Source organism: Hipposideros armiger, unplaced genomic scaffold, assembly GCF_001890085.2.
Source record: "Hipposideros armiger isolate ML-2016 unplaced genomic scaffold, ASM189008v1 scaffold_146, whole genome shotgun sequence".
NCBI classification, from domain to species: domain Eukaryota; kingdom Metazoa; phylum Chordata; class Mammalia; order Chiroptera; family Hipposideridae; genus Hipposideros; species Hipposideros armiger.
The window spans coordinates 1958612-1983261 of record NW_017731496.1 but is presented as its reverse complement, the minus strand read 5'-3'; the positions used below and the strand labels follow the sequence as shown (position 1 = coordinate 1983261).

Sequence of the window (24650 nt, the reverse complement as noted above, 5' to 3'; positions counted from 1 at the left end):
GTCTCCTCTGCATTGATCCCCCTTTCTCTGACCCTGGAGCCTGCTGCACAGAACCCATCCAACCCTTCTTGTCATAGGTGATATCCATGGCTTTGACCCAGTTCCTGCTTAGATCTGTTGTGCCATCACTTCTAGGTCTGTCTGATGCTCTGGAACACAGTTCACAATATCTGCTTGAATCCTGCCATCTATCCAGGTCCTGGTCTCGGTTCCTTCTGTTCAGCCCTCACTGCAACCTAAGACCCACTAGGAGAGATATCAATGAAGATAGTAGTAAGAGCCAAGTCTGCTAACCCATCTTCATAGTGCCAAGCTTGATGCTCTGACATATGAAGCTCTTCTGATGAAACACTCCCTGTCGTATCCCTCCAAAACAGCTGATATCTTAGCTGAGGTGGGCTGCACCATGGAGTGGGATGGAAAGCTTGGATCTAAGATTCTAATCTTGGCTCTGCCCACAAACAGCTGTACAGTCTTGGGAAAGTAACTTAACATCTGTTTCCTTAGATGTCTAGGAAGTGCCTAGAATCCTCACCAATGTGTATCTTGATGCACATAGTCAAACCACAGCAATTTTGAGGGTTTAAAAAAAATCTTTCTGCAATGTCTGAGTGTCCTACCAACCTTCTCTATTCAAGGAAATTGAGCATGGCATGTTCACAAGATGGGAGTTACAGGGATCAGATGTGGCCAAGTATTTTATATTCCTTTGGATGTTTCTAAGTGAGCCCTTTTATAAACGAGTAAGAGAAAGAAATGAATAACTTGGAAGCCACATAGTCTAGATTATCTTGGAGTTGGGTTAGACTATAAAGCATTTAACTTATACCCTAGAATCTATTTTAGATTAAGCCTATAAATATTCACTATGGGAAGACATCTCTTTTTTTAACAAATCAGAATTAGGGCTTCATCGAAATCACTGTCTCAAGGGCTTTCCAAGCCACCTGGGTGACTGATGGCACAGATCTGCTTCCGTATCCTCACACATCCTTTTGGGTGTCAAAGGCAGGCACAGTGTACAAATGAGCAGGGCCCAGCAAAGCTACTTCTGCCACAGCCTGTAGTGAGCTGAGCAGGAAATGGGCCATGGTAGCCCCATGTTTTCCAAGCCCCACTCATGACCTTCTCAGGAAAGGCTGTGGTAAATTCTCAGGGAACCCAAACCAAAAGCACTGTTCAGCTCATCTCCTAGAACCTTCATCTATCATGGCATTGGATTGAGATTTCTTCATCCAGCTAAGTTTGGGCCTGCTAGTCAGTTACTCAAAATATAGTGTTAGGAATATGGGTACAGGTAGCAAAACTATAATGTTCACAGAATGACTCACCTAAAGTTAATCAGAAGTCAGGGGAGTGACTTCTGTGAAGGGGAAGATATGCAATTGGGGCAGGTGATACATGGCTTCTAAGGTTCAGAAAATATAATGTTAAAAAAAAAAAGTGGACAAGTGCCTCCTTAATGAGATTTGAAGCATTCCTCGAAGTCCACTGCCCTGAAGTCTCATCTCACTAGAGATACCTAGATCTCACTAAACAGCAAGACTCTCTCTAGTGATTTTTCTAGACAGTCACTGTTGAGTCAAGATTTGGGAGTTCAGCCTCCCTGGCCTATGAGTGTCTGTGAAGGGCACAAGTGGGAATTGGCAGCAAAACCTCCTCAATGGGCCGGCCAAGTGGCGCGATGGTTGGGAACTGGCTTGGGACACTAGAAGGCCCCAGTTCAGATCCCACATATAAGGGCCAGTGACACTGCCCTCTACAGCTAAGATGGTGAACAACAGCTCGACCTGGAGCTGGGCTGCTGTGAGTCGCCAGCGATGGCGTAGGCTGCAGCCCCTGCTGCAGTGGGTTGCCATGGGCTACCATGTGTGGCCAGCAGCCAGCGTGAGCAGCCATCCAGAAGCTGGCGACTGATCTGCCTCACCCAGGAAGAGCACAATGATGGTGCCAACTTGGGCCAGTGAAGCGACGTCCTCCACAGCTAGACTGAGGAACAAAAGGATAGCAACTTGTCTGTTCCCCTCCCCCCCCAATTCCCCAATTAAAAAAAAAAACAAAAAAAACCTCCTCAATGACCCAGATCAGGAGTACGTGATGTCAGGCAAGGTTGGGGAAGAGGACAGTGGGACTGAGGGGACTTGGGGAGCACACCCCACCTCCGCTGAGCTCCAGCTCTGTCTCGCTCTGTGGTGGGTACTCACCTAACAGCCTTGACTCGGTGCCATCGACCATCATTGAAGGAACCATTCACCGTAATGGACGCCACCCCGCTGCCCAGGTTATAGCTAATGGTGTCGGAGAAGAACAAGACAGAGAACAGAATAAAGCACTGAAGGACAGGCAGGCACTTGTTCGCCAATGCTTCTCATTGCAGAAGGTCTACGGAACTCAGAAGGTAGATTCTTCAACACAAAACAATGTTATAAATGAGGTTTCTAAGCTAGGCCACGAATGACCAAAAGAATGCTTTTAATGGTGGCAACATATGCATAACATAAAATATACCATCTTAACCATTTTTCAGTGTACAGGTCAGTAGTGTTAAATATATTGACATTGTTTTACACCCATCTCCAGAACTCTGTATCTGGCAAAACTAAAACTCTGTAACCCCTTTCCCATTCCCTCTCTCTCAGCCCCTGCCAACCACCATTCTACTTTCTGTCTCTATGTGTTTGACTATTCTAGGTACCTCATAGAAGGAGACTCATACAGCATTTGTCTCTGTGACTGGCTTATTTCCCTGAGCATAATGTCCTCAAGGCTGATATTTTTAAAGCCCCATGTTCAGAAGCATCAGTCTAGTATTAGGAACAAGAATGGCTTTATCATTTCAAATGTGTTATATGAGATTGAATAGTATCACCTCAAAATGCATGTCTACCTCAGAATGTGACCTTAATTGGAAATAAGGTCTTTGCAGATGGAATTAGTTAAAATGAAGTCACACTGGGTGAGGGCGGCCCTAAATCCAATACGACTGGTGTCCTCATAAGAAAAGGAAATTTGGATCCAGACAGACACACACAGGGAAGAATGCCATATGGTAATGAAGGCAGAGATTGGAGTGATGCATGTACACGCCAAGCGCACGAAGGATTCCAGCCATCGCCAGAACCTAGAAGGGAGGCACAGAACCGCTTCTGCTCCAAGCCCCCAGAAGGAGCCAGCTCTGCCAAAACTGCACATTGGACTTCTGGCCTCAAGAACTGTAAGAGAATACATTTCTATCATTTAAAAGCCACCTAATTTGTGGTAAATTTTATGGCAGCCCTAGAAACAAATACATGTGTTTTCACTTTTTAAAAAGCAGAACAAAACAAAACAGAACAATGCAGAGTAAGCTGAGGCCCAGAGAGATTAAGGGAATTTGCCTAAAAATCCCAATGCTAATGTATAGGACTTGAACTTGGTGTCTTATCTGCCCCCCACTCCTCCCAGCCCCATTTTACTCTGATAGTTGGTCTATTCAGTAGCTTTCTATTTTCTATTTCAGTTTATAGATACCCTGATACCCTAAGGGTATCAGAAGACATGCACATGTTGTTTACCAGGGAGAAATATCCTTCTAAGTCCACTGTTCATTCAATTATTCTAATTTAATTCAATTCAACAAATATTTAGTGAGTGACTACTCTAGGCCGGGCACTGGGCCAGCTGCCGAGACCTCCTCTTGATAACATAATAAAGCCTATGTAATCATGCTTTTGAAGGAAAATGTATCCCATCTGGGACAATGCTGTCCTCATATTGTAAGAGGACATGTTACTCTTTTACCTCACTGGAAAGAAATAGAAATGAAGAAACCTGGATTAGCTCCTGAGCTCTTGCATGTACTGTCTGAGAAAAGACCAAGGACAGAATGTGTTTGGCTTTCCCTAGGGAAAGCACTCTGGGTCTTTTTTTTTTTTTTTTAATAACGGAGACTCAAAGAAGTCACACACACAGCCCATCGGCATTTAACCGAGAATAGAACTCGGGTGACTTGACAAACTATGAGACAAAACTGTGACTCTGACTCAGAAAAATCCACTATTTTCTAATGAATTTTCCCACATCAATTGTCTCCTTTGTATGAAGCAGCCTGGAGGTGGAATTTTCAGATTTCATTATTTAGTGGCCAAATGCTCATTGAAGAAGTGAATGAATACGAAGCAGGGCTGAGAGCTGGCTGGCGGAAATGTAGCCGATTGACTGTGAGTGGCTTTAATGAGAGGCAGCGCGGGTGATAGAAAGCATGGACACGTGGATGAGGCTAACTTGCCTTGATTCCCACTCTTGCCAATTACGAGCTCAGTGATCTTGGGCAATTGGTTTCATCTGTCTGAGACTAAGTTTCCTCACCTGTGAAATGGGGGTTAATTATTACCTTCCCTGAAGGATCATCGGCGATATTAAGATAACATATGTAAAGACCACAGCACATAGTAGGAGCCAAACAAATAATCCCACCGCTCCACATATGTGCCGTCCTTAATGTGGCTTGCACACAGGCTGGACAAAATAACCGGAGCAAGTAGCAGGAAGCAGGAAGTTGCCTCCAAGAGTTACACTCGACAAGGCTCTCTACGTGAAGAGTAGTCATGTGTGAGACCAAACCAGCAGGCTGTAAATATGTAACCAAAAAGGTCAGGAACACCCAGTTCTCAGAATAGAGGTGACCTGGGTATAACTGCAGGGGCACTAGGCTCGAATGTGAATGGAAACCTTTTTAGTCGCATTTGGACAAAGGATGGGCCTTCCTCTTCTGTCCTTCAGCTTGATGATAGTGCTCCTGCTCCTTCACAGAGCCAAAGTGTGCTCAGGGAGTCAACACTGAGCCTAGCAGACAGGAATCCAGCCATCGTGGGTGTGTGTGTGTGTGTGTTGGTGGCGAGTAGGGGGGACATGGGGATACAACACTCAGTTGGTTGGCATCGCCATAGCCTGACTCTCTACCCCCACCCCTACTCCATCTGATTTCAGACCCTCCAAATAACCCCTGTTTCCCCAGACACCCTAATACGTCACCCTGGAACCTAACTGTCTTTTATATAATAATAAATGACCGAGAATAGTGGTGACCTGTTGGCAGCGGGCATGAGAAAGCCTTCTTGGGTGTGGGAAATGTTCAATGTCTCGTTCTGGGTGGTAGTTTCACAGGTATTTACATGTTTGGAATTATATCAAACTGTACACCTAACATTTGTGCACTTTATGTAAATTTTAACTCATTTTTTTTTCTTAAAAGAAGTAAAACATAGGAATGAATGAAAAAAATGAATAAAGGCATGCCTGGTTTTGCTCTCTATGTTTTGTGAATCTGGTGAGCGTGGATTGGTTATCCTGATCCAAGTTTCCCTACTCAGCTTGGCATGCAGGAAAGGCTATGAGGCTGAGCGCCACAGTGGGCCGCCCGGAAGTGCCATCAGGTGAGGCCTTTTGGAAACCACTCGGCGGCCTCCGTGGCACCTTTACTCAGTCGTGCCCCCTTCACACTGTAGCACAGGGCACCTTGCCAATGCCAGACCTCTTCCCATTCTCTGTTGCACAAAAATGATATCAAGGTCACATGGAAAATTAGGGGGAAAGATCGTCAGTCAAGTGGTTTTCACAAACCTGTTTGCTGGGTTTTGTGTCCCACATATATTCATAAAACAAAATAAAACAAAAACATAAACAAAAAACCACACCCTTAGCCAAGCACTTAGATTCCTTTTCTTCTACTTAATCTTGCACAAAAACTATAAATAACTTTTTTTTTTTTTTTTTTTTTAGAGTTCCATTGCTCTTTTTTATTCTCTGCCAGAGGAGCTCAGCAAAAGCACCAGCATTTGGGTGAAGAAAGACAGTCAAGAAAGTTGAGAATACATTTTATTATCTTAGGTTTCCTATTGTTTGCTTTGGACTTGAGTCAAACACCAAAACCTCAAAAATGGTTTGTGTACCCAATAAACCAGTTCACTGTCTAGGCTCCACTGATATAAGCTGCTTGAAGGTGGGGCCAATGTCTCTTTAAAAATCATAATAACAATAGCAATAATAATAACTACATTTTATGAAGCAGTTATATTGTGCCAATGTTCTTACCTATGTTTATCGATCTGAGGTAGGGGTTTTTAGAACATGGGAGACACTTGATCAAGGATAATAATTTTGATAATTATTATCACTAATCCTAGATATGCCAGGCCCCACACTAAGACCTTTACAGGAATGAACTCATTCAACCCTCACAACAAATCTTTTCCTTCTATGGAGAGGTCGGGTAACTCGCAGGGGGTCACATGGCCATGGGAATCACACCTGTCCGACTTGGTAGCTCATGTCTTTGACCACTTCAGGCCCTGTTTTACAGGGTGTGGTTCCAGATTGTTTCCAAACAGATTCTGGCATCTAAGGAGACGTGCTCCATCAAGATCTTTGGGTGTGGGCCCAGGAATCTACCTCTGAAACAAGCTTCGGCCACGGCTCGCTGTAGACTGACTGACACTTCCAAACCATCGGCCTGCACCCTAAGTCCTGTCTGTGCCCCGCCTCCCACAGCACTCCCATACATCTGTGCTGGGTGAAGGGAAGTGGGCAAGTAACTGCTCAGAGGACAGAAACACAGGGGAGCAGCGGCTGTGGCCCCAGCCCCAGGGACGAGCACAGACGTCTGCCTCAGCGATGGGGGCTGCTGTGTGTCCTTTACACAGCACACAACCAGAATTCCAGGCTTAAAAAACAAACAAACAACAAAACCCCCATGGGACTAATTTTCAGAAACCTGAGAAAGAAATAGTAACATAAGAAATATGTCCGGGATGGAATTGTTCGAAGGGTGCCTAGGGGGTGTGGGAAGGTTGGGGTGGGGGGGCGTGTGGGGGGCTGGCCAGGGTCGGGCGTGAGGGCCAGTGGGAGATTCAAGACAACCCTGAGCATATCGAGTTTCCCTGTTGGGCTGAGGTGGCTGGTGAATAGGTTTTAGCCAGCGGTTTTGGGGGAAGTTGGCCTTCCACCCATGGCTGAGCTACTGTTTCAGTTCGCTTTTCTGGGCACAATCAAGTACTTGAGGCCTTGGCGAGGTTAACCACAGGAAAACCACAAGAAAATGGCTTCGCGGCAGCCAGCCTGAAACTGGGGTGTGAACAGCTTGGTGTTTGACCTTGAGGGGAGTGGGGCAGAGATGATGAGAACTGCTCTCATTGGCCATCCTCTAGCCTTCAACCACATACTTCTCTCAAAAGTCCCCAACAGTCATAGGATTGCATCACTTAGCATGTTCTGCTGTTGAGGGGCAAGCATGATGTTGGAAAAGTGACATTTCCTCTCAAAATGCTTTTTATTCAAATTGAAAAGACTTACATGAGCCTACTCTGGCTGTCAGTAATTCCCATGCATGACCTACGGAAGCCCAGAATTACATCTTCATCTTCTACACAGTTCAGTTCCCTTGCCTTTGTCTATTTCTATTCTAATTCATTCCACATCACTTAGTGAACTCTTATGCTAGACACCAGAGCGGGGATTAAAGAAGGAAAAGTCAGAGCAATCCCTGCCCCTGTCAGAGCAGGTGGTCTATACACTGAGCAGGAGTTTCAAACCTTAGCTCGCACCCAAATTACATGGGGAAACAGTGAAAACAAGGATTGCTGGCCCCACTCCTAGAGTTTTTCTGGTCAGGGTCAGGGCCTGGGAATTTGCATTTCTAGGACCTTCCCAGGTGACATTGATGCTCCTGGTCCAGGGGCCACACTTTGGGAATCACAGATCCAGACATGTTATTTCTATCCTCAAGTGAGGATGTGTCATCATGATCTCGAGAGAAGCTTTTTCACATTACACAAGCAAGTCTGTGCCCTGTGGGTTCCCAGCTCCCACCCACTCTGGTGGGGAGAAGTTATCAGGCAATCCTTTAGCTACTTCAGAGCGACCCATCTGAAAAATTGGAGTGCAGTCTAAATTCACTTAAAAGAGATAAGAACTTGGGGGACTGCCTTATTGATATGACCCAAGAAGCATTTACCAAAACCCAAATGTTGGGTTGATCTATTGAGATACAAATCTGTGGTTTGTTCTTCTTTGCAGCGGGAGAGCGGAAAGCAGGTGTTCTCCATCCCACGGCTGCTCAGCTAATCAGGCGCAGGGTCAGAATTTAAAGCCAGGTCTCCCAACTTTAGATCTTCAGATCTGCCTGAGCCAATGAGCACTGTGTTGACCACGCTCGGCAGTATCAAGTCCCCTTTCTATTACTTCCTAATATGCCAATGGGGAGCATATGATAGAAACATACTAGAACAGGGGGCACGAAATTGTTCTGTAAAGAGCCAGACAATAAATATTTTAGGCTTTGTCATACAGTCCTTATTAAAACTACTCCAGGGTGCCACTGTAGCACAAAAGCAGTCCTAGACCATATACAAATGAATCAGTATGGCAGTGTTCCAATAAAACTTCATCTACAAAAATTGGTGGTGAGCCAGATGTGGTCCACAGGCTGTCGACTGCTGACTGCTGCTCTAGAAGATGGATCCTGGAGAGGAAGACCTGGAGCCCCAAGTAAGCCCAGCGTTTCAGGCAATTCCAGCAGGCTGGTTCGCTTTTGTGTCACTCTGTTTGGCATAACCTGCACTATCTGACAAAAAAAGGCAAGGTGATGTGAAAGGAAGCTGGCCAGGGGGTTTACCTGAACACCAGGGCTCCATCCCGAAGGCCCAAGGACATGAAGTCACTGTTAGGTCTCATGGGCGTGTCTCCCCTCCACATCAACAGGCCATCTTTGGCAGTTGTCTTAAACCTCATGAAGGCATTTGATCTGGATCCCGACACCCTGGAGGAAATACACAAACAATTGCATCAAATCAACCATTCTCCACCAACATCCATTTCTGAGCTTTTTCTGCCAGCCCCAAGAAGCCAGACATACGGATAATCAGGCATTTCTGACACTCACTACCAGATTAGAACTGGCGTCACCACCAAAGGACACGCCACAGGCCTAAAAGTCTGCTCACTCTGCAGCGGTGTCTCCCTCCCCAAGTGTGGGGTAACCCCAAGAAAGAACATCTGATGAGTCACAGATTAATCAGACTCTCCGGTCTGGTTACACCCCCAAACCACGCCTCAGTCCTCCTTTCCTATCCTACCTCCTTCGTTCCTTTCCTATCCTTGGGAAAGTGTTCCCCGTGCCCCAACAGAAAGGTTTCTTAATTGCCAAGAGGGTCAAATTGGCAGTGTCTCTGGGCTACGATGGTGCCTGTAGAGGGCCAGCTCTGGTGGTGACTGTCCTCGAAGGCAGAGGAGTGACTAGACAGGAGTCAGAGTGTCACAAGGAAGGTGGCTTGATAGGGTAAGGTTTTTTGGAGGTGTTGGGCACAGGCAGGGTGGAGAGGAACAAGAAGCTGAGAGGGAAGAGGAGGTGCTCTGTTAGGTCAGGTCCCTGCTCCTACAGCCATGGCTAGGAATAGGATCGCATGCTTTTGTGCTCATCAATTCTTGGGAATAGGCCAGTTCAGAAATCCATTCTCACTAAAGTGATCAGTGTTTCATCTGTTGTAGGGAGAAAAGCAAGTATGAGATCCTTAAATAAAAGGTGAGATAAGAACAAACATAATATCGTATGACTACTAATATAAGACGATTGGAAAAGTCTCTTTCTATTCTCCTGTCACTTGTACTATCCCTCCGTCTGTCCCACATACTTGGAGCTGTAGAGTGTATTTGGTAGTAAACAGTGGAAGGGACTTTTGTCTAGGCTTCCCAGAGCCTGGTCTAGACAGGAAGAGACCAAGGTTGCCTTCCCCGTGCAAGGCCTCAGGATGGTGAGGGAGAAGCAGTGATGGTGACTTCTCCACCAGGCCAGGTGCAGCTTTGGCCCATTCCCTAGAGACCTGCTTTTCCCAATCTCTTGTTCCAGGCTACTTCCTTCCACCACTTGCCTTGGATACATTAGAAGTCAATCATGATGGTTCCATTTCTCTTGCAGTGATTAGTTTAGGAATGGACATGTGACCAACTATTATCCAATGAAATAGAGGAAATTTATCAGGAAGATTCCAGGAAAGATTCCTTTCCTTTTAAAAAGAGTAGCATGAAAACAAGTTTTTTTGTTTTTGTTTTTGTTTTTTAACTTTTCCACTGGATATTGATGATTTATAGCCATCTTATGAGTGTCTTATGGACAGCTATCTTACAACCACAAACAAAGTAGCCTTTGGAGAGCATGCAGAGGATAATAAGACAGAATGAGAGGAGAGACTTGGGTCTTTGATGATACATTTGATCCTGTGAATTACTCATGCCAGGATCTAATCTAAGTCTGGACTGTTAGTTTTATGGAAAAAATAAATACCCTTCATGTTGAAGACATTTTGAGCTGAGTTTTCTTTACTTGCAGCCAAAGGCATCTAACTGAAACAGACCCTGAACTTGACTTTTCCCTGCAGCTTCACACATATGCATGTATACACACACACACACACACACACACACACACACACACACACACAAGTTCCATCCGCGTTGCTCTGGTTTGGGGCCCTCATGCCTCGTACTCTCACCAAACCCCTGTACTCCCCCAAACCACCCAGGGCTGCTCACTAAGCACTGGAGCCCTCTCACACTGTCCCTGTCTTGTGGGGACTCAATCTTCTTCCATCTTTGGGGGAACGGGGCTGAAGAAGGAAGAGGGTCTCTCCTGGCTGGAAATCCATTTTGCCTCAGCCCCATGTCAAGATCACCTAGATAAATACAACGTGAGTACAGAGAAATGAAACAATGTCTGTCGGCTTGGTGTGCGTTCAGTTACTAGGGTTATGTGTGTCCAATTCCCCAAGAAAATGCCTTTCAACCAACCACTTTTGCTTCTTGAAAGGCCACCAAACTCTACCCTCGTGCTTTTAGCGCTGGTGCTTTTAGCTTAAAGCTTTGCCTTAGTCTGTGATGACACAGTCAACCTGAAGAAGAAAAATTGTAGAATGGTTGTGCTGACGGTGGAATAGGGGATGGCACGCTATAAACTACAGAGAACTAGGGGAGGGGACAGAAAGAGGAGAGGCAAACTGAAAGCACCAAAGATGAGCATCACTAGGTGTAGGACTCGGCTAAGGGCCAGCCTTTCCTTTGTCATGTAGCCAGGCTATTCCAAACCAGGGGCTCGGATGCCAGCGAAGGGCTGGAGCCTGTGCCACCAGGGATTAACAGCCACGGTGGTGACTTGGGCATCTACGTGTGCCATGTTCTTGTATCCACATGAAGAGAGCTGAGGTGTCCCTCACTGAACTGGCCAGAGCCTGAAGAGGACACGGGACCTTTGTTGATGAAGATGCAACGTGGGAAATAGACTTGGAGCCGTTTGTCTGGAGCGGAGGGGGCGCCAGAGCCCTTCCATTGCAGGCTCCAGGCGGAGTTGCAGACTGCAGCCACAGAACAGCATGAAGCTAAGTGCCCCGTCTGGGAAATAACGCTGTAACCCTGGCTTCAGGAGTTATGAACACTCGGAAGCCTGAAGGCTGGGCACACTCCTCTCTCCAGGCTCTTTGACCAAATACCGTTTGGGTTATTTGAAAGGCTGCCTTTTTCAATTTGTTTTTTGTTTTGTTTTGTTCTAGTTTCTGTGTTTATTTTGTGTTGTTTTTTTTCCCCCTGAGGCCATGGCTAAACTGCCTTCTTCAAGAGAATTATCTTCTGGCACAGAAGATAACGAAATGCCTTGGAATAGATACTGAGAAATCAGCCCCCAGAGAGATAAGAAAGGTGCCTGATGACACTTATTACCTCTTGAGGATATCTGGATTGTCATAGATCAGGTAACTGCGGCCAATAAACTGCGGAATCTCAATGGCTTCTGTGATGGCTGAGACAGAACAGAAAATGGAGGTTATATGGTATGTGGCTCTCTTGACCCCAGCACAGAACCACATGGCAGAAAAATACAAAGACGGCCAGCTCCTGGAAATATGACATTTAACAACTTGTCAGCTCCTTCCTCTTGGCTGCACACAAACACTTGGCCAGGTTTGGAGCTGCCTGTCTGATGGCCTGACGTTGGTATCTCCCTCCTGTCCCCTCCCTGGGACTGGCCGGCACTGTTAATGCCCTCAGCACTACTGAGAAGGCCTTGCCATATGCTGAAACTTGATCTGTACCAGTTATTCTTGCAAGCCAAAGAGAGCAGGTCTTAGGCCATGCAGGGAGCAGCTGGGGGGGGGGGTAACCCTGGGTCTTCTCCAAGGGAGGCAGAGGGAACAATCCCCAAGAAATTCACTAGAATTTCTTTATTGGAAGCCAAGCCTCCCCAGAGCCTCTTCAGCCATGACTTCAAGAGGCTGGTCAAGTGCAAGAATTGAGGCTTTCCCTTACATTTTTACAAATCACTTTCCTGTGTCATATTTCACAAGATCGTCACCACAATCTCATGGAGTAGCAGGGAGTGTGAGGAAAGGGGAGGGTTGGTCATTCCCATTTTATAGAAGAGGAAAACGAGGCACAGAGGTCATCAAGGATTTGCCCAATGTCGTACAGCCGAGAGAGCAAGAGACCACGAACTAGATGGGCTCTCCTTCGTGCTGGTCCTCAGCCCACTGTTTACATTCCAGTATTTTAGAAGTGTATTTCCTTCCTCCCAATTTGTCATCACGTTGTGTTTCTGAGAATTCATCCTTTTCCACACTCTTGGCAAAAGAATAGGTTATATAGTTGTGTTTGGCATCAAAAATTGGGGATAACTTAGGTGATTTCTGCCAAAGAGATAAGAGTCATATCTCTTTCCTCTTTAGAAATCCATGGAAAGGGCAGTTTAAAGAAATTAAGGTAGAATAAATCTCATTTTCAAAGAAACGTGCAAAACGAGAGAGAATTAGAATTTCACACAAAAAAATATGTGGTTGGTGCAAAGAAGACACTGAACAAAGGACTCTACACCCAGGAGAGAGCATGTATAATTATCTGACACTATAAACAATAGGAGAGTTTAAACTTAACTTCTAAATATTTAAAAAGAGAGAGAGAGGTAACAGCAAACCCCAAAACCCAATGACATAGCGCCCCCAAGCATAAGTTCCGATGTTGGCAGGTCACTCATCACATAAAAAGTAAAAATAAAAGAGAACACAAAAAGCAAAGGACAAGAAATAAAAATTTTAAAGGTAATTCCTGAGGTAAGTATCCAAGGAATTGCTTTATTGCTCGCTGAAGCAGCACAGGCCTGGACAAGGGACTGCCATCGGGGACAGAGACAGAGATGAAAGACTCTTGTATCTTAAGATTCTGGGCCGCACAACCAGCCTCTCTCCTTTCTGGTTAAAGTGAGTAGGAGGAAGAGGGGGGAAAAAGGAAGGGAAGTTGGGAAGGGAAAAGAAGAGGGATGCAAAATAGCAAGAACTGAGTAGAAAGATGAAGGGGAAAGAAGGGGAAAACTGGAGTGAGAAGAAAAGAGAATGACAAGAAAGAAGAGGAGGAGGAGGAGGCATGAACAGAAAGGGCAGCCGGGTGGACGGACGGGCAGCCGGGTGGACGGACGGGCAGCCTCTGGGCAGGGAAAGGAGAAGGGAATGGAAGAAGCACGGTGCAGAGAGAATGGACAGAGGAGTAAAAATAGAAATGAGAGGGCGGGCTTGGAGGAAGAGAAGAGAAACACAAGCGCAAAACTACAGGAGGTAAAAGGGAGCTCTTCGCAGGGATGGCAGGCCCTGACTTTCAGGATCCAGTGCTGGGAAGGGAGGAGGAGGAGAACAGTCAGGCTGATGGAAGAGTGCTTCCCGGAGCTAAACGTAACCAAGGCACCCCTGCTGGACTTGGCTCACCCCCAGGGCAAGAGGCACAGGCCGGGCCTGTCCCTGCTGTTATTGGCCAGGGACACGGGCCCGTGGCCAACAGCTATTGCTCCCCTGGACTCCTGGAAATGGTCAGGATGTGCTTGTCACACGCCAGCTCTGCACATGGAGGCCCAAAGGGGTCTGTGTGAGCCCTGTCCAATTGCCTGTTAAGCCCCCTAGTGCGGGAGCTTCCTGAGGTCTGGCTGGGACTCAAGGGCATTCTCAAGGCTTGCACTTTTGGAGAGAGGATTCCCACCACCGTGGTCAGATGTCCAAGTCCCACGCCACTCACCCCAGTTACCCTCTGTATGGGGTTGGCCTGCACTGTGCCCACGGCCTGGCCAGAGCCTGCCCTGGCATGAGCCCCGAGCCCTTTCATAGTCTCTCATAGGACTTACTCTACTTACTATTGAGGCAGTGGTTCCCACACTCTGCCATGTGCCAGCATGAAACAGAACAGGGAAAGTCAGGATTTCAGTTATTTTAAAATCCCAATTACTTTGTTCGCAGAGAACTGGAAATCAGCCTTGTTTCCCTCATAAAGCCCTGCAGAGGGCTCAACTCACTTCCCAGCCTTGGCTTAATGGTGAGGGCAGGGGTGGCAGTGGATCAAGAAGATGTGTGCAAGTTGTCTGACACCTCTGAGGCTCCGCTGACCTTGAACTGACAATCCTCATTTGTTCTAAACCTGGAGAAACAGGTTCCTTGCTTAAGGAGTTACTTACCTCATCAATGATTATGACTTTTCTTGGCTCTAGGCTACATGTGAGAAAGGAGTGATAAGCCGGCTAGCTGCCTGCTCTCTCTCCAGCGTGGAAAACATCCCCTGAATTCCCACCCTACCCCCCATTTGCAAGATTCCAGAGCTCCGGTTACTTTGCACTTAACAAAGGGCAGGTGAACCCTCCAGAAATGACACCACTGAATACAAAATGGTGAAAATGTACTCACTGGAGTCAGTAGATGGTAATATTAATTATTAATATTCTAAAACATTGGACCTGGCAGTGGCCGTCTAGGCTTTTCTGGCCCTTGGTGGTTTGTTTAAATACTGTAAACATGATTATATTTTAACCTAACCCTTTATACCTATTTTTTTCTACCTTGCCTTTCTTTTTCTTTTTCCCCTGTGGTGAAGGCCTTACTGATGTAGTACTCGAAATATGTTTTTTTGTCACGCCCTCACATTTATACCTAAAATCTTGTGCCATCTTATGACACAGTGAATAGCAGCCTCTGAGCCAGGCAAAGCACATTTTCCACTTGAGGGACTTGAAATTCCCAGTTGACCACAAAGAGCTAAATTGAGTGCTGGCTGTTTCATAGGGTCACAGGACCACAGCAAAGGAAGGACCCCGGGATGTTATCGTGTAGCTTCCCAACAACCAGGATTCCTCTCACCAACATCCTGATGGAGGGCTGTCCAGCCTGAGGAAACACTTTCCACAGTGGGCAGCTCACTCATCCATGGGGCACCACTCACCCTTGTGGGACAGTACTTACTTGGTACAGAATTCTTGTTACATGAAGCGGATGCTGTAGTCACAAAGTAAACAGAGAAACAAAAATCGTTCTCTCCACTACCAGCCCTCAGCTATCTAAAGACCAATATCTAGGCTGAACACTCCCAAATTTGTGACTGTTTAATCACACACCATCCTAAGACAAGAAATTCCCTGTAGTATGCATATTTTATTAATCTGTGTTTTTATGTATGGGATTTTCTTCAAGAGTGGACTATATTTACTGAAGCTATTTTTCATACACTGGGACCAAAAAAAAAAATCACCAAAATCAGAACCAGCAATATGATGTGAGCCTACTGGATACCAAGTATTGGGTTGTCAGGAAAGTCATGATGCATTTTTGCAATGAAAAACAGAAAAAAATACGTCATGACTTTTCCGACAACCCACTAAAATGTCCTAAATGTTGTGTAGGTGGTAGGTCAATATAGATCAGGCCAGATCCCAATTTATAGGACCCTGTATTCCTGACAAAAGCGTGCCGCACCTAAGTCCAGTTGTGGCCTCAGTAGCTGTGGGTGTCTGTAGTGAGCGCCGATCAGCTCGCCGGCTATAGAGAAACACCCCCATCTAGTGGCCTGCAGAGTCCTACACGGTCTGAGACCAGGCTGTTTTCAGTAATGAAGACACAGGAAAGGGAGGACAGAGAATTCTAGTTCTTCCCCAAGTAGCCTGTCTGCTATTGGCTGGGAGAACCCCAGGAGAAAATAGCTGCGCCCTGTACCCTTGTTTTGGACATTCAGATCATAGCAAAGGCTCTGAGAAGTCCCGCAGAAGAGAAAGCTGTTTAACTGTGTTTACCCAGGATTACCCAAACTTATCTGACCACAGAATCCCCCTCCCATGTTTATGGGAATATATGCGTGTCTATCTCTCTGTGTGCAAAACAGTCATTAATATTCCTTAGAACTTAATTTTTTATATGCACTTTGTACAATTCTGCTTTAACTTATTAGTAACTTACTTGGATATAACAGCTACGAGGGACTGGGACACCATATCCATTATGGTAAATTTGGATGAGAGTAGAATGAAGAAAAAAAATCTCTAAGGGTGGGGAGTATTTTTTTAAGAGGGAGGTCTTGTTGACACCCCTATGGCGAGATGAGAAGGGGGTCTTGTTATTTGGGTGCTGAATGGGGTGCTGAGGTTGGAAGTGGAGGAAGGCAACTAAGAGGGAGAGCCCCCACATGAAGGTAAGGCGATCCCCAAAGTCAAGCCTTATGTTTATTTTGTAAGCACCAGAAGTCATGGCTGGGAGCTAGATGAACCTCTGGCTCTTCCGGTCTTAGTTTCCCGAGGTTGGGGCAGAGAGGCTCCATTTTCTGCAGCTGCTGCTTCAGGGAGCCAGCAGTGCCCTGAGGGCAGCCCCGGAGCTCAGTGGGTGGCACCTTGCCCACCTCTGGAAGGGCTCAGGCTCTCCTGGGCCTGTCCCCAACCTTGCAGGGACAAAGGGGGCTCCCGAAACTGCCACGAAGGTCTGGGTGCCTAGAACCAATCCAGGATTTGTCTGAATTTTGGGCCTCAGCCCTCTTGTGCCTCTAAGAGATGAGAACAAGCCTCCCATCTTCCGACCAGGGCCCTCGTGGAATTTGCCTGCTTGCCACAAACACTCTAATGAGATTAGAGAAAACCAGACTCTCTGGGGATTCTGAAAACTAAATTCCCAATGGAGAAGGTGCCCCTTGGAATGGATTGAATGGGTCTGGCGCTGGTGATTTCTACACCATGTTGTTCAATGTAAGATGGCGGGTTTAGCTTCTGTGGGGAATAGGACTAGGTTCTTTTTTTTTTTTTTTAATTTATGTTTTTTAGCTGAGCCATCCTGCCACCTGTTGGCAGCTCAGCTTGGGCCAGGCATCGAACCGCTGTTGCTCAGAACTCACACTCTTGAGCGAGCTCTTAATCGAGCCACTCGGCCGCCCCTAGGTTCTTACTTTTGAGGTATGGCCTGGTTTTCAGGCAGGGGGGAAAAAAGCAAACCTTTAAATATATAAGACTATGAATCACCTAGCTGGGTTAGACAGGATTCTCTCTGATAACCAAGGATGGCTTCTAGCCATTCTGGATCTTTCGAGCTAAGAATTTACCCAAACTTATAGAACGTTCTGTTGCATCTCTATGGAACAATTGTAGTTGCCCATTTTTCTTCCCTTTTTTCCCAATCCTTACCTAGGGCTAGACACTTTTCCTAGTATAACAGCAGTCTGTATGGCAACGGTGTACTGCTGTGTGCCTGGTGGGGCCTGGAAAATGTGTCCTTAACAGCATGAATCTGCACCCAGAGCCCCATTAACCCTTTGAAGCCACATAATAGGAGAGGAAGTTATGTGATCCAGGCCCTGCCTCCCATAGGGGATCTTTGTAGCATTGGCAAGGGCTGCCATTGTGCCAGAAGCACTATTTCAAAGCACAAGGAGATACTGATACGACAGGAAGGCAGCTGATGGCTCTAGCCCAGTGTGTGTCAGAAAGAGGCCTAAATGCCCCCCAGTTGCCGCTGCTACTGCCCGTTGCTGGGCTCTTGCCAGGAGGCCCAGACCCTCACCAGAGACCTGTCCCTCCATTCTGGTAAGGTTTGTTTCTCAATGAACCTGAATCTATAGTTATGAAGCTATAAATGTTAGCTCTTGGTATCTATTATGGCTAATGTTCTGCATAGCAGGAAATGAGGGTTAACAAGAGCACAAATTATCCTTTCCTTCCTCCTTTGAGTCCCAAAACTAACTGTTCATTTAAACCTGGTTTTTATATATTCACCATTAGTGTTACAATAGTTTTGAGGCAGGAGCAAACTTGAATTGCTTGTGGTAAAATGGAGACCTGGGAAATTCAAACTAATGTGTGCAATCCAAACCCAAATTTCTGAATGAATGGGCCACTCTCGAACTAAATCTCTGCAAGTATAAGCTATAAGCTAAACAATGATTTGCTTGTTAGACGCATAATCAGGCTCATTCACAAATGGATCAATTACTCTTTTTTGGGTGGGTTATCACTAGGGTAAGCTGTGTTCCTAAATATATTCATATGATTTGTCATGCAGGTTTCAAAATTCATTTAAATATAATACTACTTAATCTCCCAGCTGGCACATTGGCACCTTTCATGTTTTTCTAAGGCTGCTGTAAAACCACCTCTCCTATCATTTTATATACCAAAATGTCTACCTGTAACTTACAGTTTCCCTCTAAGCCCTACTTCTGATAAATATCAGGAACCTGGAAACAAAAGGGAAAGAGAGAGCACATATTCACTTAGGCTGGCTGCTTTATTTCCTTCAGGCTTGTCTACCTTTTTAAAAAAAAAAATTAGTTCCTGTACAGGTGAGGCCACCTTGACATTCCAAACAAGGGCCACATGGCCCAACTTGATGGCTATATGTGGGCAGGCCTCTTCTAGGTGCCAGGCCATGGCCCTATCTCTCTTGAGCAGTTGTAGAAAGCTCAGTTCAGCAGGGCCTCAGGGCCTACGGTCACTCTAGCTTTCAGACAAGGGCAGTTTGGAAGCTGAGTAGCTCAGAGCCACTGCTAATGGATTTTATTTTTCTCATCACTAATAAGAATGGCTACTACTGGTTGAGTACTTACCGGGCATTCTTCTAAGGAAGATGCGCTGCCTCATTTTAATCTGTACCACAACCCTCTGTGTTAGACACTATTGCTATCATTATTCCCAATTTACAGATGAGGAAACAGATGCACACAAGAAACCTAGGTAGTATGGAAAATAGCACTCTACAGAAGGTTATTTATGCTTTAGTTTGGAGCAATTAATTCATGTGCAATTCATATTTTTCTGTATTTGACAACATTTCTCGGATTTCTCTATATAACATTCACAGGCAGGGGTCAAAATATTTAATTAAAATATGTATCAGCCAATAAAGCCCAGGCACCCACCTATCAGGATTAGCTCTTGCAGTGGCTCAGACGCAGGGGATCCTGGAAAACCCTTATATTATGGGCTAACCCTTTGGTTGCTGGACCATGAGGGGATTCTCAGAGAAGGAGCTAGGGCACAGAGGAAGGGGGGCTCTTTACTTACTGTTACAGAAGTATGTCAGCATTTTAATTATTGAATAATTATAGTACTTTGCATGTAATTTGCCATCTAATATGTTATTGAAATCATTGATAAAAATAGCCAGTATGGCTGTCTCGGTGTTACCAACTCTTCCCTTAGGAGTGGCGGCCCACCAACAGTCTGTCCATGCCCCCTGCCCCCGGAAGCTGAGCCTGAGACCCCCGCGCATACCTTTCTTGCAGTGCAGCCCCTCGAAGCCCAAGGGGCAGTCACACTCATAGCCCTCCTTCCGGGGCCGGCAGCTGCCCCCGTGGGCACAAGGGGCCCCCACGCAGGGGTGGGCCGCATTCTCAACATTCACGCCCCACATCAAGTCATGTTTCACATGGATGGTTCGGTCGTTAAGGATGATCTTGGGAAGACAAACAGTAAAGACATTCAGGAATTCAGAAAACATTCTGCAGTGTTCTAAAGCTCCCCTCAGCACACTGACCTGAACTACGTGCAGTGAGGGAGCTTTCAAAAGAAGAGAAAAAGTCCAGTGGCTGCCTTTACAGCCCTGCAAGTGACACAGGAACTCAGATGATTACGTTGGGTACTTGGGAGAATCTGCAAGGTACAGCATCCTCTGGTGCTGGAAGACCTGGCCACTCTGGGAGGCCAGAGGCAAGTCCCAATGACCACCAAAGGAGGGTTTCCAACCTGGCTGCCTATTAGAATTGCCTGGGGAGTTTCAGGAAATACACGAATGCCCCAGTCCCATGCAGATCAACTGAATCAGAACCTCTGAGGGTGGGATCCAGTCATCAGGAACTTTTAAAAGCTTTCTAGGTGAGTCTAAGATGCAGCAAAAGTTGAGAGAGGCTGTTATAAAGCTAAGTAGGGAAGAATCAAAACCAAAGTGTTAGACAGGCAGGAATCAAAGGGCGAGTGATGGCTTCCGGTGCCGGTGGAATCTCGCTGTACTGCTGTTTTCTGGCTAATGTTCTCATGGAGTCAGTCTCCTCAAGCTCCATCAAGTGGGCCTTCCCGATTGTCTCATTAGCCCATGCTAGTGTCCTTCCCTGACATTCTTGAACTACCTTCCTCTCCACATCCCATTTACCATTAGGGGGGGAAAAGGGTGAAAGATCACATTCTTAGCACTGCTGGGCTTGCTCACTGGAACCAGAGAACTCCTCGGCCCCCACCCCTTTTTCCCTGCAATGGGGCTTTGAGGAAACAGGTGAATTATAGGGCGAGATTACTGGACTCCCCAGCTCGAAATAAGTGGACTCATTGTTTTCAGTCTTTGGCTCAGAGAATGTGTATTTACCTTGAGCTATTGGCGTTTCAGTGTCTCAACGCATGCTTTGCAGAACTCAGCGACAGAGAAAACACCCCCAGAGGAACCCTCACCCTGTAGGGGTTAGCAATGGCACTTCCTGCCACTAATTCATGTTTCCACTGGCTTGCCGACTCCTTGGAGAGTGTCAGGGGAGCTGGGAGAGAACATCCCTCCAGCCCTGAATCTCAGAAGCTGCCAGAGACTAGCCAGGATCCTTCTACAATCTCCCCTTTTCATGCTTCAAGCTAAGGGCTGTGAAACTCAGTCATCTGTATGTAAGACAAGCCAAGAATGGCATGTTTGCTGCAGGATATGGCAATATGGCATAGTCAATGACTGGGCCACTGAGAGGGGAGGGTGACTTCTCCAGGCACTGAAGAGGAAAGGGCTGTGTGTGCTGCCTGAAGGGGGATGGAGAACAAAGCTTGGCAAGGTTGGTGAGGGGTGTGATGCCTCTTAGCATCTCAGCTTGCTTTCTAAGTGAGAGTTTCAAACACACAGTTAAACATGGCCAATCTCACTCAAGGGAGGGGACAATGGCCTGAACTGAGATGTCATTGACACCACAGTTCAGCAACAAAGGGAAACACATCAGTTGGCAAATACTGACTGGACCTCACATGGTATTATAAGAGAACAGAGCCCCAGGGGTGCTTCCCATCTCGGATGTGCAAATTAGGACCTTTCACTGTCCCTCCTTCATCTTAGCCTTCCTTATACTTTGCCTCAGGTTTGGGAATGGTCAGTGGCCCACATCCCACCATTAGTTGCTGAAAGAAAACAGGATGATGCTAACATCCAAGAACCGAATATGCTTTTCTTCAAATCTTTTTTCTCAGTGTTTGGTGGTCCTGGAAATCTGGGTCAACTTGCATGTCTGTTGCAGATGGAACATATGATTCTCATAACACAGAGATCATGGCAGCCTCAAAGGAAGGATTAAGAGATGAATATGAGTGGGGTCAGTGCCCTTTATCTTACTAGCTGAGTGGTTTTGTCCTGAACCTTCTCTGGAAGGACCCTATGTTTTTAAGAGCCTGGTTACATGACTTATCAACAACTGATAAATTGTGGGGGTGACGGTGGGGAGGCGGGGTAGAGGTGGGAATAAGAGTTGGTTCTTGCTTTGAGCAAATGGCAAAGTAACCCCCAAAGAGAAGCTTAGAGCCAAGAGTTCCTGTTAGACTCCATTCATCCCCTTCCCTTTTGTAGGAGTACCGGAAGCAACCTGCTGCCAGCTGCCTCCCTCAACAGTCCCAGGCTATTTTGGTGGATTTGCTATAAAAACCCATCTTCATCGAGTTGCATTCATGTTATGTCTGCTGGGCATAGACCCAGGAGCAGACATTACAAGAAAGTAGGGTTGGAAAGCTATGCTGTGAGCATTAAAAAATGAAATCTTGGGAGCATTTTCTCAATTCATTGAGATTTTGCTTCCTGGCAATTGTCAGTTTAGCTCAAATAAACTCATAAAAAAGAAATTCAAAAAAGAAAATCTTAAAAATAGTAAAACTTTCTCATTTACTTTTTTGGCTGCTGTAATTTGCCCACTGATCAGAATTCTCAATTCCATTGTCTGCAGTCAAGGTCACACGATAAACCTGAGAAAGTGAAGCCTGTACCTTCTGGACGCTCCCACTAAATGGCTTGATGACACCCGAGTTCTTCTTCACTGCATCGTAATTGGGGACTCCACCAATAAAAATGTCCGTGTTGCACTTAATCTGTGTGAAGCCGCCCTGCCAAGAGATCACAAACAAAACATGGTATAATTTCAGAAAAGATGGGGAAGACTACCACACATGCTTTCTGGTTTCTGGTCAGTGGTCCCTTCAAGACCCATCACGGCCACCTGTTTGCACGTTGGCTCAGCTTTCACACTGCTCTGTGTGGCTACTTACCACCTGTTTGAATGTTGGGTAAATTTCTTAACCTCTCTGAGACTCAGTTTTGTTATCTATAAAATGGGAATCACAGTATCTACCTCACGGATGTGCCATGATGAATGTGATAGACTGCTCCTTCAGCAGTAAGTACCCCTCTCCCTGCAGGAAGATTACCCCCAATCTGTTGACTTCAAGTGGGGCCCATGTAACTTGCTTTAGTCAATAAAACGTGAGCAGAAGATAAATGAGTCACTTCTAGTCAGAGGCTTTCAGATGCAGGGAGAGGTTCACCATGCCCTCTTTTTCCACGCCAAGTTCCTTCAGCCTGGGTTTCGGATTAAAGCTGTAGCTGGCCATTGATAGACATGTAGTACGAGTGAGAAGTGAACCCTTCTTGCAAGCTGCTGGCATTTGGGGGTTGTCTAACCTACCCTGGCACTGAGATCCTGCTTATTTAACACTTTGCCTGGAGTTGGAAGATACCAAGGGTAAATACCATGTCCTGAAGAGTTCCTTATTTATAATCAAAGGCCTTAACCTTACTATTTACAAACACTCCATCCTAAGCTTATGTTCCTGTTTTACAGATCTAGGTCTTTTGTAACTAAGGCCTAGAGAGATACAATGCTTTTTAGAATTTATATTATTAAGTGAACATACAATCAGGTCCATACTTGTGAGCTTCCAATTCTGTCTTAGACTAAAGTCAGCTGTTAGGATTTTCTAGATTCTACCACAAGTGACTCCTATTATCCCTTTAAAATCCATTTCTCTTCATCCATCTTCCTCCCTCCTTCCCCTCTTTCCCTCCCCTCCTTCTTCCTTCCTTCTTTCCTTCCTTCCTTCCTTCCCTCTACAAGTATATATTGCACATTTTCTAGGTGTGAACGGTACTTCTCTCTTGAAGCAGAACCAGTTTGGGATGCTTCTAAGTCATTAGTGCAGATAGGCCCTCCCACCACTGCCTTCTGGATATGTGTGTCCCCACTCCTTCTCTCATCCTCAACCAAATGCCTCTTTCCCCACCCAAAGTCTCTTTTCCTTCCTTTTCTGTTTTCTAAAAACCCATTTTCTTATCAGAACACCCACATTCATCAATGCCCTCTTTAAACCTTGCAAGGCACAAGATGAACACTGTTGGAAGTTAAAATACTGGCAAATCTAAAGTCCCTTCTGTAAAATTTTTGTACGTGCAGAATCCTGGTAGGTTTCAAGCAAACCCCCATTATCTCTTCTTAAATGTCATTTTCCTTCGGATATATGCTTGGAAATAAGATCATGGATGAAAGTTATAAACTTGAGTAGAAATTGTGAGCTCTTGAGGCCATGACAGTACACTATTAACTAATAATAACAAGTAAAGCTACATAGTGCTGACCATATGCTGGGTACTGCTGTGTTTACATATAGAGTTATCCTACGTTGCACAACTCTACAAAGTGGGCATTATTATCACCATTATCCCCACTTTACAGATGGAAAAACACAAACTTGGGGTCTGAGTTCACACTACTGGTAAGTAATGGAGCTAGATTTTGAACCCCTGGTTTTGAAGGTCTGGTTTCAGAGCCTGTGTTCTTGTCAGATGTATGACTCCCCAGCCACTGGCCTCACCTCAGGGTCTGTGTTCTGACCTACATGTCACACACCCACGCGAACAAAGGCAGGGGCTGGCAGTGAGGAGTGGAGGTGGCAGGCAACTTTTGAAGTGCTGTACTTGTATTAGCTCACTTCATTCTTATAACCATCCTTATAACAATTCCTCAATTGTCCCCATTCCCAGTCAAGGAATAGAAAAGATAAGTAACTTGGTCAGTGGGGAGCTTGGGTTTTGGTTCAGGCAGTCTGGCCCTGGACTCCACATATTTATCCATTCTACTTTTGTCTCCAAGACAAGAAGCAAACAGTCACCTCATGCACACTAACCATTAGCACAGGCATATCCTTCTTACCTTTGCCATGCCCTCCACTACCTTCTGCTTATCCACCTGTAAGATCCCATTCTTTGCTGTGCGAGATACATGCAGCTCGTGCCAGTGGCCCAGAGTGAGCGGGTCTTCACTCCTGTTGAAGGAAGGAAACTGAGCATGGGTTAGCATATTTGGTG

The 24650-nt window shown here is 45.9% G+C and overlaps 1 protein-coding gene across 3 annotated transcripts in view; it reads right to left on the bottom strand.

Annotated features, from left to right (window-relative positions):
• EGFLAM (EGF like, fibronectin type III and laminin G domains) overlaps positions 1-24650 on the bottom strand; it is a 156188-nt gene that overhangs the window by 4993 nt on the left and 126545 nt on the right. For 2 of the 3 annotated variants that reach the window (XM_019650768.1, XM_019650770.1), the window contains 7 exons: positions 24496-24607; positions 22280-22396; positions 19562-19742; positions 14186-14209; positions 11740-11818; positions 8651-8794; positions 2205-2288 (listed from right to left, as the gene is read on the bottom strand). In XM_019650768.1, coding sequence (XP_019506313.1) covers positions 2205-2288; positions 8651-8794; positions 11740-11818; positions 14186-14209; positions 19562-19742; positions 22280-22396; positions 24496-24607 — 741 coding nt within the window. The remainder of the gene's footprint in view (positions 1-2204; positions 2289-8650; positions 8795-11739; positions 11819-14185; positions 14210-19561; positions 19743-22279; positions 22397-24495; positions 24608-24650) is intronic. The other variant, XM_019650769.1, reaches the window with a different exon arrangement.